The following is a 12,258-nucleotide window of genomic DNA, read 5'->3' as shown; positions in this document are numbered from 1 at the left end:
GTAAAAATATTTATAACTCCTTCCTTGGTCCGCGTTTACTGGTCACCAGAGTAATTTTCGGTATCAAAATTTTCTCTGTGTATGCTTTCTGCTGGAAACCGTCGCTTTCGACCAATAAGAGCGCGTTCTATTTTGAGACGCATAATTCACAGAAAAAAAAAAAGTAATAACCACCGCATCTGTCTCCCTATATATTATTTCAATAACTTCGGCCGATCAGTTTCTCGGCTCTAGAAAATGACGGCTCTCGATAAACGCAGATAATATGTTCTATGATGCGCGCGGCACCCGACATCCTGGTCGCGGGGACATGTGCATCTTATTTACGCAGGATTCGAAGCGAGACCGAGAGTGGTGTCCTGGCGCCTCTCTCAGTGATTTACACGTCAAGGGGGACGGACGCGTTGCTGCCGACGACGCGGAAGGGTGTTCCGGCCCGAGGGTTGGAGGTTACAGATGCGGCCTCTCGACGGTTGGCCGAGTGCGCGCGAGCGACTTCCTTGTTATTACGTGGTCGAATAAATTACTATTTGCTTCTTTTGCGGGATGTTTTCTCGGATTAAAGCGGATCACGATGGCGAGATACGGTGAGACATCACGCCCTCACATGCGCCGGCCGGTTTCGCCTTTGGTGGAAGAAAGAGAGAGACAAATCAGATGTGCGGGCGTTAAATCGAAATATTAACAAAGGTATTAATAATAATATTAACAATAAAATGTTGTTAATAAGTGACATTAATAATATTAATTGTAAAATACTTAAAAATTATAAAAGACACGCCTTGCAAAAAGATTATCTAAGAAAAAAAGTATTATTAAATTGATCAAAAAAACAATCCGATTGCTCCATGTTTCAAAGGCATGTAAAAGTTGCAGCGGTTTACTAATAAAGCTCGGCACGAAAAACCGAGAGGTACACGCGCGTATATTCCGTGTAATCGTGGGCGAGTTTAAACGGAAGCTAAAACGAAAAGTTAACGTACACAGCCTCCCGGGGGCGAGAGGGAAGAAAGAGGGAGGGGGGGAACTCTGAAAGAGTTAATAAACAGTCTAACACGGAGAGGAGCGTCGTGAAAGCCCGGGATTTATCCGCGGTCCAGCCGCAATCGAGGTATAAACACGACATTCGACGAGAAGACTGCTGCGCGCGCTCGGTTCACAGGACGCGTCCTTCCTCCCGAGCGCACCCGGACAACGAGGCATTCAGCGGTCGGGATTCTAACAGTTTACCGGAACGGTAAACCGCTCGGCAACGCCGCGAGAGAATTGCCCGCTGTCTCCCCGTTCGCGTCACGGCGATAAGTCGATGGGACGGGCTTCCTTCTCGTCTTCGCGAAATGCCTTTGTAACAGGAGCACCTTTGAGCGACTCGAGGTGCGTTCTGCACCGATTCGATTTCGGATTCATATGTTCTCGCGTATTGCTAAGAGAACTATATATAAAGTTTGAAACGGCCCAATTACTGACGGTGCCCTAGATACTGAAAATTCGATCCTAACCGCTCTTTTTTATTTTACGAAACAAAATAAATACTATTTATGTAAGAATATAATTTACATACTTGAAAAAGGATTTAACATCGAATTCCAATGTTTATATAGAATATTATCATTAATCGAGTCATTTACTCGGAGAGCCGCATTCTCGAAAATTTTTGACAATTTTTTATGACAAACTGAATAAAAATTAACAAAATGGAAGCTACTATTACGACAAAAACCAAGCATTTTTTGATTACAGAAATTGTTTATATATTGCTATTTTGTTAGTTTTTATTCGGCCTATTTTGTTTTGTTTATCCAATAGCGACCTACCTGAAGATTTCTAGCTAAAAATGACTCCTCGGATCGTAAGAATTGAGATATCAGCAGACAGGAACTTGAGAGCGATCATCCCAAAGTTAGGTGTTTCGGTCAACTAGCGCCTCTATGTGCACATTGAACTATGTAGCCAATGTCCACGAATCCCGTAGGTAATGCGCACGACTTTTTGGGTCTCTTCCGTGCTATATTCATGATTATTTGGTTCTGTCCCATGCTGTGTCGTAATTCCGAATTCACGGAATGACCGCTCTCAAGCTCCTCTCTGATATTAACAAAACGAAAGAAACGATGTCAGCTATGTACATTGTATATATTAATAAAAGAATTTGTTTACGTGTGTTGGATAAATATAATAAAAATAAATTTTAAATTTTTGCACGCATATTTATCTGTCAAAAAAATTGTCAAATAAGAGTATATATATATAATTTGCGAAAAGAATCATTTTTACTGAAATCGATGTTGGTCTAAAATTTCAGTCGTGTTTGTTGCATTTTTGTATAAGTTTGGAAATATATACGTTTTCCAACTTTTATAATTCGATATGCAATTGAATTTTTGAGGCGGAGGATCGTATGGACATTGGATTGATTCGAGGCAATCTTGAAACACGCGAAATTTCTTAGATATGTAAACTATATTCCACACGTTTACAGTAATAATAATAACATGTATTTACATTACTTCGCCGTAATTATTTAATAATTACGTATATATGTTTATACATATAAGGACAGAATAGAATATGCATAAGCATAACTGTGAAATTGCCTTATAACACTTTTGAAGAAATACGCATTAAAATAAAAAATTCACCCGTAGAAATTCAGTAATCGATTATGATACAATAGTGAAGTAAATTCTGATAAAAAGTAACATTATATTAAACAATTGTCCCACCATTCGACGAAAAAATTGTTGGTAGAGATTATTGATATATCGTAAAAAAGCAAATAATTATATTTTTTCTACTTTCAATTTTCAATATGTTCAAATTATAGTTTACTTTTTGTAGGAACTACACAAAATTATTACTTTTCGTTCAATATTATAGTCATGGAAGAGCAGAAATTTACTTGAATTAATGTATTTTTTTCGAGTCAATTGAGGAAAAATGTCAATTCGAATGGAAGAAATTAACAAAAAACCAATACTATACGAACCATCTTAATTAGCACAAACAAAAAACATCGCTAAATTTTTAAGGGGAAGTCGAGATAATGTTTGATGACGCAATGAATATAGTTACATCCGCTTTTATGTAGTGGCGTAAAGACGTCTACCATCTCTATCACCTCCGTCTTTATAATATATTTACAAAATTACGGGCTCATCTCATTAACGGTATGAGTCACAGGCTGCAAAGCATTAGCTGACTTGCCGAAATTACGTTTCATTTTTCAATTTGGTTTAATTGGCACATTGCGAAGTGCAATAAATTTGTGCATTTCTATCCGAGAGATTCGCTGTAAATGGAACGGACAAATATGTACCGTAGTACACAAACTTCTCCGGATTTGAATATATACAATCGTAAAAGCGTAAAAACGAACGGAAGGATGTTGTCAGCACCGCAAAGAAGATACTTGATTTCCCCCAGTTACAAATCACAATCAGAAAAAGAGCAAATCCGACATAAACAAGCCGAGGGGAAGCCACTGCGATTATACATTGTTTCGCCTTGCGTACATTGTATCACGTACGAATAGAGAGATTCTTCTCTTCGTACGGTTAGAGCGCGTAGAGAATTTGCGAGTATAATACAGCTTGTATCTTACAACCGATCCTCGATATAAAAATCTATTAAACTATCCACAGTTTACTGGCGAAGGTTCCGAGCCGCGTGGAACCGAAATGGCGCTCGTCACTGCACTAACTCGAAAGATCGATAGGCAAATATAACAGGAGCTTAGATCTTCCTCGTAATTCCCATTTTTTTCAGGATGCAAAATTATCACGGCTTTATCTTTCTCTCTCCTTTTCACTCGATGTAGCTTGAAATACACACAGTTCGACTCCGACTTATTCCATGGCTATACTCTTCAGCACATAGTTCACTGTGTATGCAAACGCCGCGAAGCCAATGATGACAACAAGATTAGCCAAAGCGCTGTGCAACGGGCTCTGGTCCCTCTGGAACTGGTCTCGTATTAACGAGGAGACCTCGGACGCGGCAGATTGATGCCTCGCCTGCTTCTCGAGTTCCTTCCGACGTTCCAATTCCGCTCTGATCGTCTACAATATAATATAGTGTCAAATTAATAGTATATCTTAACCTATATTGGTTCCAAACTTTTTTTTCTTTGATTTTTTAGATCCATTATGTATCTTATTCTAATTCTTGTTCTAATTCTTTAAAGTTAATCTACATTGGTGCAAATTGGTCTAATGGATCTTAAATATGTACTTTGAGAAATATAAATAAAAAGATTAAAAAGATATTGTTTTGCAAATAAGAAGAGAAAGATTGAGCAAAATTAACCAACAACATGGTGTCAGTATAGGTTTCAGTACCTCGACAGTTTCAGGAAAAAGTTCACAGAACATCTTGTCCCTCAGATTATATTCTAAGCTCTGCGCAGCCAGCTGCCTCTTCTCATAATCTGTTGTATTTATACTGCCAAGCGTGGGACTCTTCTCAATCTGTAAATGGAAGATAATGATTATAGATTTCCTCAATAAGCTATATTGCAGAGATACTTTCAAGAGACTTTACCATGAAGCTCAGCAGGCCGGTGAGAATGGTAGACACGCTCCACGCTGGATTCCACGTATCTGGATGAAAGTCGGAGATGGAGAGACACAGTCTTGTGTTGACTTTAAATCGGCCATTTGGGGTGGTCATGTAAATGCTAGGTGGTTGGAACGGGAATTCCCCGGGAAATATAAGTTTTCCGTGGTAAAAGCCACCCTCGTACGGCGTCTTTTCCGGCCCTATGACCACGTAATGCCTGAAAACAAGCGAGGATGACTCAACATTAAATCACACAGATGTGCAATGATTTGACAAGGCACGTTTAACTGGAGCTTGGACTTGCCATTCCAGGATATTCGAAGGCACTGGCTCCGCGAGCACGTACGGCACTGGATCCCTCTTGAGGCGCAGATAGTCCTGTTTCAATCTGGCCGTCGCACTGTTGGTCTTTCTGTTCATCCTTACCATGTAGCACCGGTGTTGATTGCAAACGTATACACGATCGAAAATCAGTCCCTCGTCTACTACTTCGTTCAGGAAGGAATAATGAGATTCCTTGAAGAACGTTTACACCGAGGCCGGAGTGTCGCACGCACGTCGAGTTCTCTCGTCGATTCTCTTTTTTTCTCTTTCAACGTCGTCGGGTCGCGCGACTCCGGAGTTGCATCGTGGGCGTCCACGTGGAATCACTCAGACGGCCCGCGATGACGTTTGCCGGGGTCAAGACAAACGGTGCGGTGACCTACCGAGGGTAGGGTTACGTAGCGCGTGGAACGACGACCGTGGAGAACCGTGGGCGACGACGCGTGCCAGGAGTAGCCCGCACTCTCGGTCGCGCGCACGTCTCAGGTTGTCGACGGGCGTCGGACTGGGCGGCGAGATAAGCGCTCGTATGACGTATCAGTACCACGTCAGTGATGGAATGCGAACGGAGTAGCAGTAGCACGCAACCGCCGGTCGTCGAAACCACGAAATTCGTGGACACCGCGCGGCGGCGAGCTATCGCGCGAAACATCTGACTGCGAGAATTCTCTCTCGCCGAGAGAGAGAATTAATTCATCTCCCCGGGCGCAGGGTTACCACGCTACTGCGGTGCGGGAACAACCTCCCCGCGGGTCTATTGGATGAATCCGGGCCGATGCGTTGGGAGGCACGAACGCGACTATGGGATTTGCGTATTTCGCGTTTCACGCAAGATCCGCATAATAGCAATTCATTTATTCTTGATAATTGGATATTAAAAACAAAGATAAACAATGTAAAAAATGAAACACATTCTCAAGAACGATACAACTCGTTCGAAACGCACAAATATGTGACGGTAGTTTTAAATAAAATTTTAAAGTCAAACATGGCGTAGAGTAGATTCATATGTGAAATTTCTGGATAATAATGGATTTAATATGTTAAAAAGCTATTTAAAAAATAAACATTATTACTCAGATAGCTTTAAACATTTATTATAAATATGAAAATGTAGTTTTAAAAAATATATATGTAAAGTAAAATTTTTAGAATTAAAAAAAAACAGCAAAATTATTCTTCTTATACTTATTATATATAAATATATTGCACAAAAATGTTATGTTTTGTGCTGTCTCAGTAATATATTTCTTGGTAATTTAATTAATAAAACTGAAAAATTGTTTGACATAAAATTTAGAATTGAATACTTAAATCCAAAATTATAGAGGACATTTTTAAATACACAATTTATCATCTCAATCTCATTTTTCTTTCCGTAATCTCCACAAGAAATTAATCATGTTTACAACTAACTTTTAATGTAATTTTTAACATAAAAATAGCATAGGTATTGCCTCATCTTACCTTTAAAAAAAAAGTCCATTTTTACTAACATAAATTAACTTTAATTTCAGTTATTTTTTTATCTTAACCGAGATTAAGTCAATCTACATTGATAATTGGAGATGAGTGGAAATGAAATGGAGTTAATCGGAGTTTGGTTGAAATTACTCTAAACACTTTGCACGGCTGGCGTCGCCAGTCGTTGATCTCGCGACTGGTGAACAGGGCTTAATACCCGTGACAGTCGCCGCCTCTCACCATCGTCGCCTCCCATCGTCGAGAGAGTGGATCACGACGCTGCGCGATTGTTGACATTTCGCACTGCGGATGCCAATGTAAATCTAGAGGCTCGTCGCGACGCTTCGATTTGCCAGGTCTGGTAGGCGTCACCCTTCGACTCATCCTGAGCCATGAGTTCGATATCCATGAGCAATGCTGGACCATCGGCCACCGCTACTGGTATGGAGACGGTAGTGGCGGTCGCTCTGGGTGCACTCGCCGCGGTCTTTCTCGGCGCGCTTCTGGTGCTCCTTGTTATTTGCCGCAGACAACGTTGCTATTACGTGAGTAAAGTCCGATGGTGACAGAGGATGACAGACATCGACAGGGAATAAAACGATCTTGCTCGTTTTCAGAATCAGAAGGACTCCGCGGAGCTTAGCTCCGATTTGCTCGAGGGAGAGAACATCACTGGCCTGGGACTAGATGTGTGGGAGAGCGAAGAATGGCTGGCAGGTGCTGAAAGGTACAAGGAATTATAAACGAAATAAAAGTAACAGATAAATGTCACATGCAATATTTTATCTTTGATTAAGTCTGTAAATAACTTGGCATATCTATTGTCACAAGTTTAAGCTATGAAAAACAAGATGTATCAATGTTCACGTGTCTTTACTCCGTCTTTAGCTTTGTGAAAGCTAATGACGTTTAAACATCATATCACTTGTTTGAGAAATAATACTTTTGCATTAGATGGGTAGACGATGCCACTGGTTTAGCTCCGCCTTGTATAGCGGTGCTTCGATCTTGTCATGCTCTCGCCGCTAGTCTGACAACTATTGCTGGAACTGTCAACAGTAATACTGTTCCGCTAGAGATAGTAGACGTAAGTGCATCCATATTGTATATTATTATTCCGTGTCGCTTTTCTTATAGCTTGTGTTCTCATGCATAGGTTGCCCGACGTATACCACCTCGCGTGGACGACGTTGTACGCAGTCTGTATCCACCGTTGGACGCCAGATTATTGGAAGCTAGAGTAGCGGCTCTAGTGTTGGCGGTGACTCACTTAGCACTGGTGACCAAGCACGGCGTTCCTAAGAGCCAAGCCAGGAAGCTGGCGTTCATCGATCAAGCCTTGAACGACATGGATACGCATCTGTTGGTGCTGAGAAATGCAGCGCTTGCTCAGGAAGTGGCTTGCTCTATCCCGGCATCTACGCCAGTTTAAGTTTTACATCGATGATTTCGCGACGAAATCGAATCTCTCATTTACCACAGTATTTATAATTATCGGATTTAACTCTAGCTTTGCTCTCATTATGATAAAGTCGACAGCAACGGAAGCTGTATGTAATACGGTCGCTAGACATTTGTTAATGTAGCGTACACGTCGAGTACACTTCGAGCCACGTATGTGCCCGGCAAACATGCGAAAAAATGGGTCATCACTGATCTCAAGGCACAAAATGAACTAAAGTTCGAGATTACTAAAAGAGAAAAACTCGTCGGTGCTTTATGTCAATTACTATAAAAAGAGAATGCATATATATAAATATATATAAATATACTAGATATACATATGCACATGCATATGTATATATACAGCACACGTCGAGAGAATATCGTGAAGAATATATTTTAATAGTTTTTAAAACGCGATGAAAATTCGCTGATATCTCTCGACATTTTGACAATACACAGAAATATATGAAAATGACGTCTTCCAGGTTATATTATTAGTTATTTATACGTATACGAATAAAAATGTATTTTGGGACTATATAATCGATCGTACCTGCGATAATGTTTGTACACATTACAATATTTTATATTCCTGAAGATAATCAAATTGTTTTATATTAGTCACAGGAGTTTATAATAAAGATAATCGTTAAAGAGAAATAACTAAATTCTTTCGTCCTCTCTCTTTTTATATAGATATATGTACTTATTATAAATAGTTTGTCGGCGATTTATTTAATCTGTACTCTCTTGCAATATGCACAAATTTTCAAATTTCTAGATTCCTATCGTGGTTGAGTAATGCGTTACAACACAACCTGTAGGTTGTCAAGTAAAAGAATCAATTTCGATCTAATACTTCAATAAATTAACTAGTAAATAATCTGATCGATCACTGACACGCAAGGCATAGCAGCATAGTGCACAGTGCCGATTAGCATGTTACAATTTTCAGAAAAAGGATTCCTATAAATGCGAAGGCGTGGTGCACTGGAAAGAGAGAAGCGGATCGCGATCGCAGTGCTGCCTCCATTATTTTCCTCGATTCGCCAAGTCCTTCTGTCGTTTTTGGTTGTCGGACAAAACCTTGTCCTTGAGGTGTTCCTTGTAATCTAAAATGTTGCCACTCCATTTTGTAACCGCTCCATTCTCGCACACCCAGATCTCTTCAGCGACCTAAACATCAAGAATGTAGAATGTGTGTATGCCCAGAGTTTATTGGTTTACTCCAATTGAAACACAGCTATATGAAAGTACCTGATTGATCAATCTGAAGTCATGCGATACAAGAACCATGCCACCGTCAAAGTCATTGATAGCGTCAGCGAGTGCATCGATCGTTTCCATGTCCAAGTGATTGGTAGGTTCGTCGAGCAACAACAGATGAGGCACTTGCCAAGCCAGCCAGGCGAACACAACGCGACAACGTTGACCATCGGACAGTTGACGAATAGGACAAACCTAAATAGAATATAACAGCATATTAGTTTGTCTTATCAGTAACAAGTTTCATTATTTGATCGATTGCATACTTGCTGACGCCCAGTTAGTCCGTAACGGCCAATAATCTTCCGCATTTCTTCGCGCTCTTTCACTTCGGGAAAAGCCTTCAACATGTAATCGAGAGGCGATATATCCAAGTCCAGCAACTCATGCAAGTGTTGATGGTATCTACTAATTCGGAGATGGCTGTTCTTACGAATCATGCCGCTGGTCGGTACTAACTGTAACACAAGATTTTGTTAAAACAAAATATCAAATGTCACATTTATCAATAGAACATATATTCGCGCAAACGTACATCACCATACAGCAGCTTCAGTAAAGTGCTCTTTCCCGCCCCGTTTGGTCCAACCAATGCGATTCTGGTGTCTAAATCAATTCCAAATTCCAGATTCTTGTAAATCCAAGGCGCGTCTTCATTGTAACGAAAACTGACGTTCTGAACCATAATAACCGGTGGCGGAATTGTTCCGCATGAAGGAAAATAGAAATTCAGTACTTTGTCATTAACAACCTTTTCAGTTAAACCTTGTGCTACCATTTTCGCCAAAGTTTTTTCCTTCGATTGAGCCTGCCTGGCTAATTTTGCTGAGCCATGACCAAATCGCGCGATATAATTTTTCATGTGTGCGATCTGATCTTGTTCCCAGTTATATTGTTTTGCCTGATTTTCAAGTAATTCCATTCTAAAAAAGAAAAAAGACAAAGGAGTCTTACAAAACAATATAATATTATAAGAAATGATACATGTTTTTTGCAACTCACCTTGTTTTCACAAACGCCTCGTAATTACCGGTGTAGTATTTCAATTGCTTTTTATTGACATGGATGATATTGGTGCAAATACCATTCAGGAAATCTTGGGAGTGAGAGATTATAACGAGAATTCGTTTATAAGTTTTGAGTTCTTCTTCTAACCATACGCAAGCATCGAGATCGAGATGATTGGTTGGTTCGTCGAGCAACAACAAATGTGGTTTTACATATAGTGCTCTGTAAAAGAAATAAAGAAATTTAATAAAAAATTAAGAATTCCGAATGTTTCATGTTTCATAGTCTTCATCAGTGGTACTCAAAGAGATTCTAAACTGTACTTAATATTACAATAGATGGATTAATCGTTCAAATATTTTCGTGAATGTACCTATTTATATTCTTAAAAATATTCTAAATATCTCAATTGTGCTTTTTAACTGGCTTTGATCGTTTGTTATAATTTTGAATTATTATTACTTTTTTATTAAAATTATTTTTGAAAAGGCTTTATTGTGATCTGTTTATATTTTTCTTAATATATTTAATATATACCTAGCAAGAGCTATGCGCATCCGCCAACCCCCTGAGAAGTCTTTGGTAGGAGTTTTTTGCATTTTTGCAGTAAAACCCAAACCATGTAAAATATGGGCAGCACGAGCCTCTGCCGTATCGGCGGCCATATCGTCTAATCTTTCATACACATCCATAAGTTGTTCCTGTGTATACAACAAGATTGTAAGTAAAAATAATTGTATTTTTAATAAAAATTTCTTGATGAATATCAGTTTGTAGACAAACCTGAGCATCTTCCTCATCACAGTCTACTAACTCTTCGGCAAGTTTCTCTAATCGCACACGCTCCTCATCAACCTCCATTACGCATTCCAGTGCTGTTTTATTGCTCGCCGGCATTTCTCTGGTCAAATGAAAAATATCTATTTGCTCCGGGATAGGAACTTCACGATTACCTAGCACCGCCAACAACGTAGACTTCCCAGAGCCATTTAGACCTAATAAACCATAACGTCTACCACAATTCAACTCCAACATAGTGTCTTGCAGCAGTTCACAGCCATGGAAAGTAATAGAAAAGTTAGATATCTTTATGTCCCGGCTGCGCGGATGGGAGGCCAGCGAGCCTGTGCACGAACGTGCCTCTGCATTCAATCTGGCGTCTTCCTCCAATTTCAGACACAATGCCTCTGAAAACACACATCATTGCATATATGTTAATACATGTTCAATGAATCAGACAAGATATGTAATTGAGTACATAGGTATTAATTTTTTAATATTAATCTATCATAAATATGTATAATAATAAATATATTATAAAAAATTACAAAAATCACAAAGTATTATCACATTAAATTAATATACAATTTCTTAAGGCCTGTTAAAAAATTAAAACTAAATCTTTTACTCTATACTTTCAAAATCAACTTGGTTTGTGGTAAGATAGACACGTAATATTTGGAAAAATTTTAGCCTCTAGCTATCTACAATCTATTTAAAATGTCAAACCAGAAATCCTTAAGGTCAATTTTTTTAAAACGTTTAGAAATAATATAATAATTACTAATAATCTAATATTATACCACCAATATTAACAATGTCTAAGTAGTTCTAGTTTTATGAGGCCTCTGTCTAAATGTCAGTCGTAATGTGTCATTCAGAAACGATTGAGAAGTAGATCTTGCTTGGGAGCTCGCGAGGCGGGAAAAGCAACGGGCATTCTGCATTCCTCCGTTTTTACCTTCGGCGCTAATAGCCGTGCCGTTGGTGCCGTTCTGCAAGTTCTCCCCCAGCGTCGGGCTCTGCTCCTTGCCATCCTCGGCCGCCCGCGTCTGATTATTGCTCTGCGGCTTCTTGCCGGACTGCCTCGCCTTCGCGGCCTCCTTCTTCTTCTGCTGCTGCTTCTTCTTCGCGTCGGACGGCATTGCCTTTCACCTGGAATTCGACCGACGGTTGCGGTTACGGTCCTCCGTGGCGTGCGGGTAGGCGGACGAGGAACGCGGCGTTTTCGCGCGTTACGTAAGGCACATAGGTTAGGGGGATTCGCGGGCACGTGCGTGTTACTCGCCGAGGAAGGAAGCGAGTAAAAACGTAAAACGGTCGCGACGCGAAACGAGGAAATACGAGACGAGACAAGGTGGGACGAGCGACGATCGGCCGTTGCCTCGAGACTCACGCGAGAGCGAGGGACTT

General features: G+C 40.1%; 3 protein-coding genes across 5 annotated transcripts in view; 1 reads left to right on the top strand and 2 right to left on the bottom strand.

Moving 5' to 3' along the window:
* Positions 1-2,441: 2,441 nt before the first annotated feature.
* LOC105836724 (ubiquitin-conjugating enzyme E2 J2) lies at positions 2,442-5,967 on the bottom strand. Its single transcript, XM_012680956.3, has 4 exons — positions 4,862-5,967; positions 4,540-4,774; positions 4,338-4,466; positions 2,442-4,058 (listed from the first exon to the last, which is right to left on the bottom strand). The coding sequence occupies exons 1-4, from the start codon at positions 4,984-4,986 to the stop codon at positions 3,846-3,848; spliced, it is 702 nt and encodes a 233-aa protein (XP_012536410.1). The 5' UTR covers positions 4,987-5,967; the 3' UTR covers positions 2,442-3,845.
* A 179-nt stretch (positions 5,968-6,146) lies between these two features.
* LOC105836725 (transmembrane protein 98) lies at positions 6,147-8,451 on the top strand. The gene is made up of 4 exons (XM_012680957.3): positions 6,147-6,890; positions 6,963-7,072; positions 7,300-7,432; positions 7,502-8,451. The coding sequence occupies exons 1-4, from the start codon at positions 6,738-6,740 to the stop codon at positions 7,775-7,777; spliced, it is 672 nt and encodes a 223-aa protein (XP_012536411.1). The 5' UTR covers positions 6,147-6,737; the 3' UTR covers positions 7,778-8,451.
* The window catches only part of LOC105836723 (ATP-binding cassette sub-family F member 2), a 54,901-nt gene continuing 50,945 nt past the window's right edge, over positions 8,303-12,258 (bottom strand). For all 3 annotated transcript variants that reach the window (XM_036292317.1, XM_012680954.2, XM_012680955.3), the window contains exons 2-9: positions 11,807-12,000; positions 10,849-11,252; positions 10,603-10,766; positions 10,060-10,287; positions 9,593-9,980; positions 9,324-9,515; positions 9,049-9,252; positions 8,303-8,967 (exon numbers count right to left, since the gene is read on the bottom strand). In XM_036292317.1, coding sequence (XP_036148210.1) covers positions 8,824-8,967; positions 9,049-9,252; positions 9,324-9,515; positions 9,593-9,980; positions 10,060-10,287; positions 10,603-10,766; positions 10,849-11,252; positions 11,807-11,990 — 1,908 coding nt within the window. In that variant the 5' untranslated portion in view covers positions 11,991-12,000 and the 3' untranslated portion in view covers positions 8,303-8,823. The remainder of the gene's footprint in view (positions 8,968-9,048; positions 9,253-9,323; positions 9,516-9,592; positions 9,981-10,059; positions 10,288-10,602; positions 10,767-10,848; positions 11,253-11,806; positions 12,001-12,258) is intronic.

This window comes from Monomorium pharaonis, chromosome 9 (assembly GCF_013373865.1).
Source record: "Monomorium pharaonis isolate MP-MQ-018 chromosome 9, ASM1337386v2, whole genome shotgun sequence".
Classification (NCBI taxonomy): domain Eukaryota; kingdom Metazoa; phylum Arthropoda; class Insecta; order Hymenoptera; family Formicidae; genus Monomorium; species Monomorium pharaonis.
Note: the sequence above shows the minus strand (reverse complement) of the source record. Positions and strands in the feature narration are given on the sequence as shown.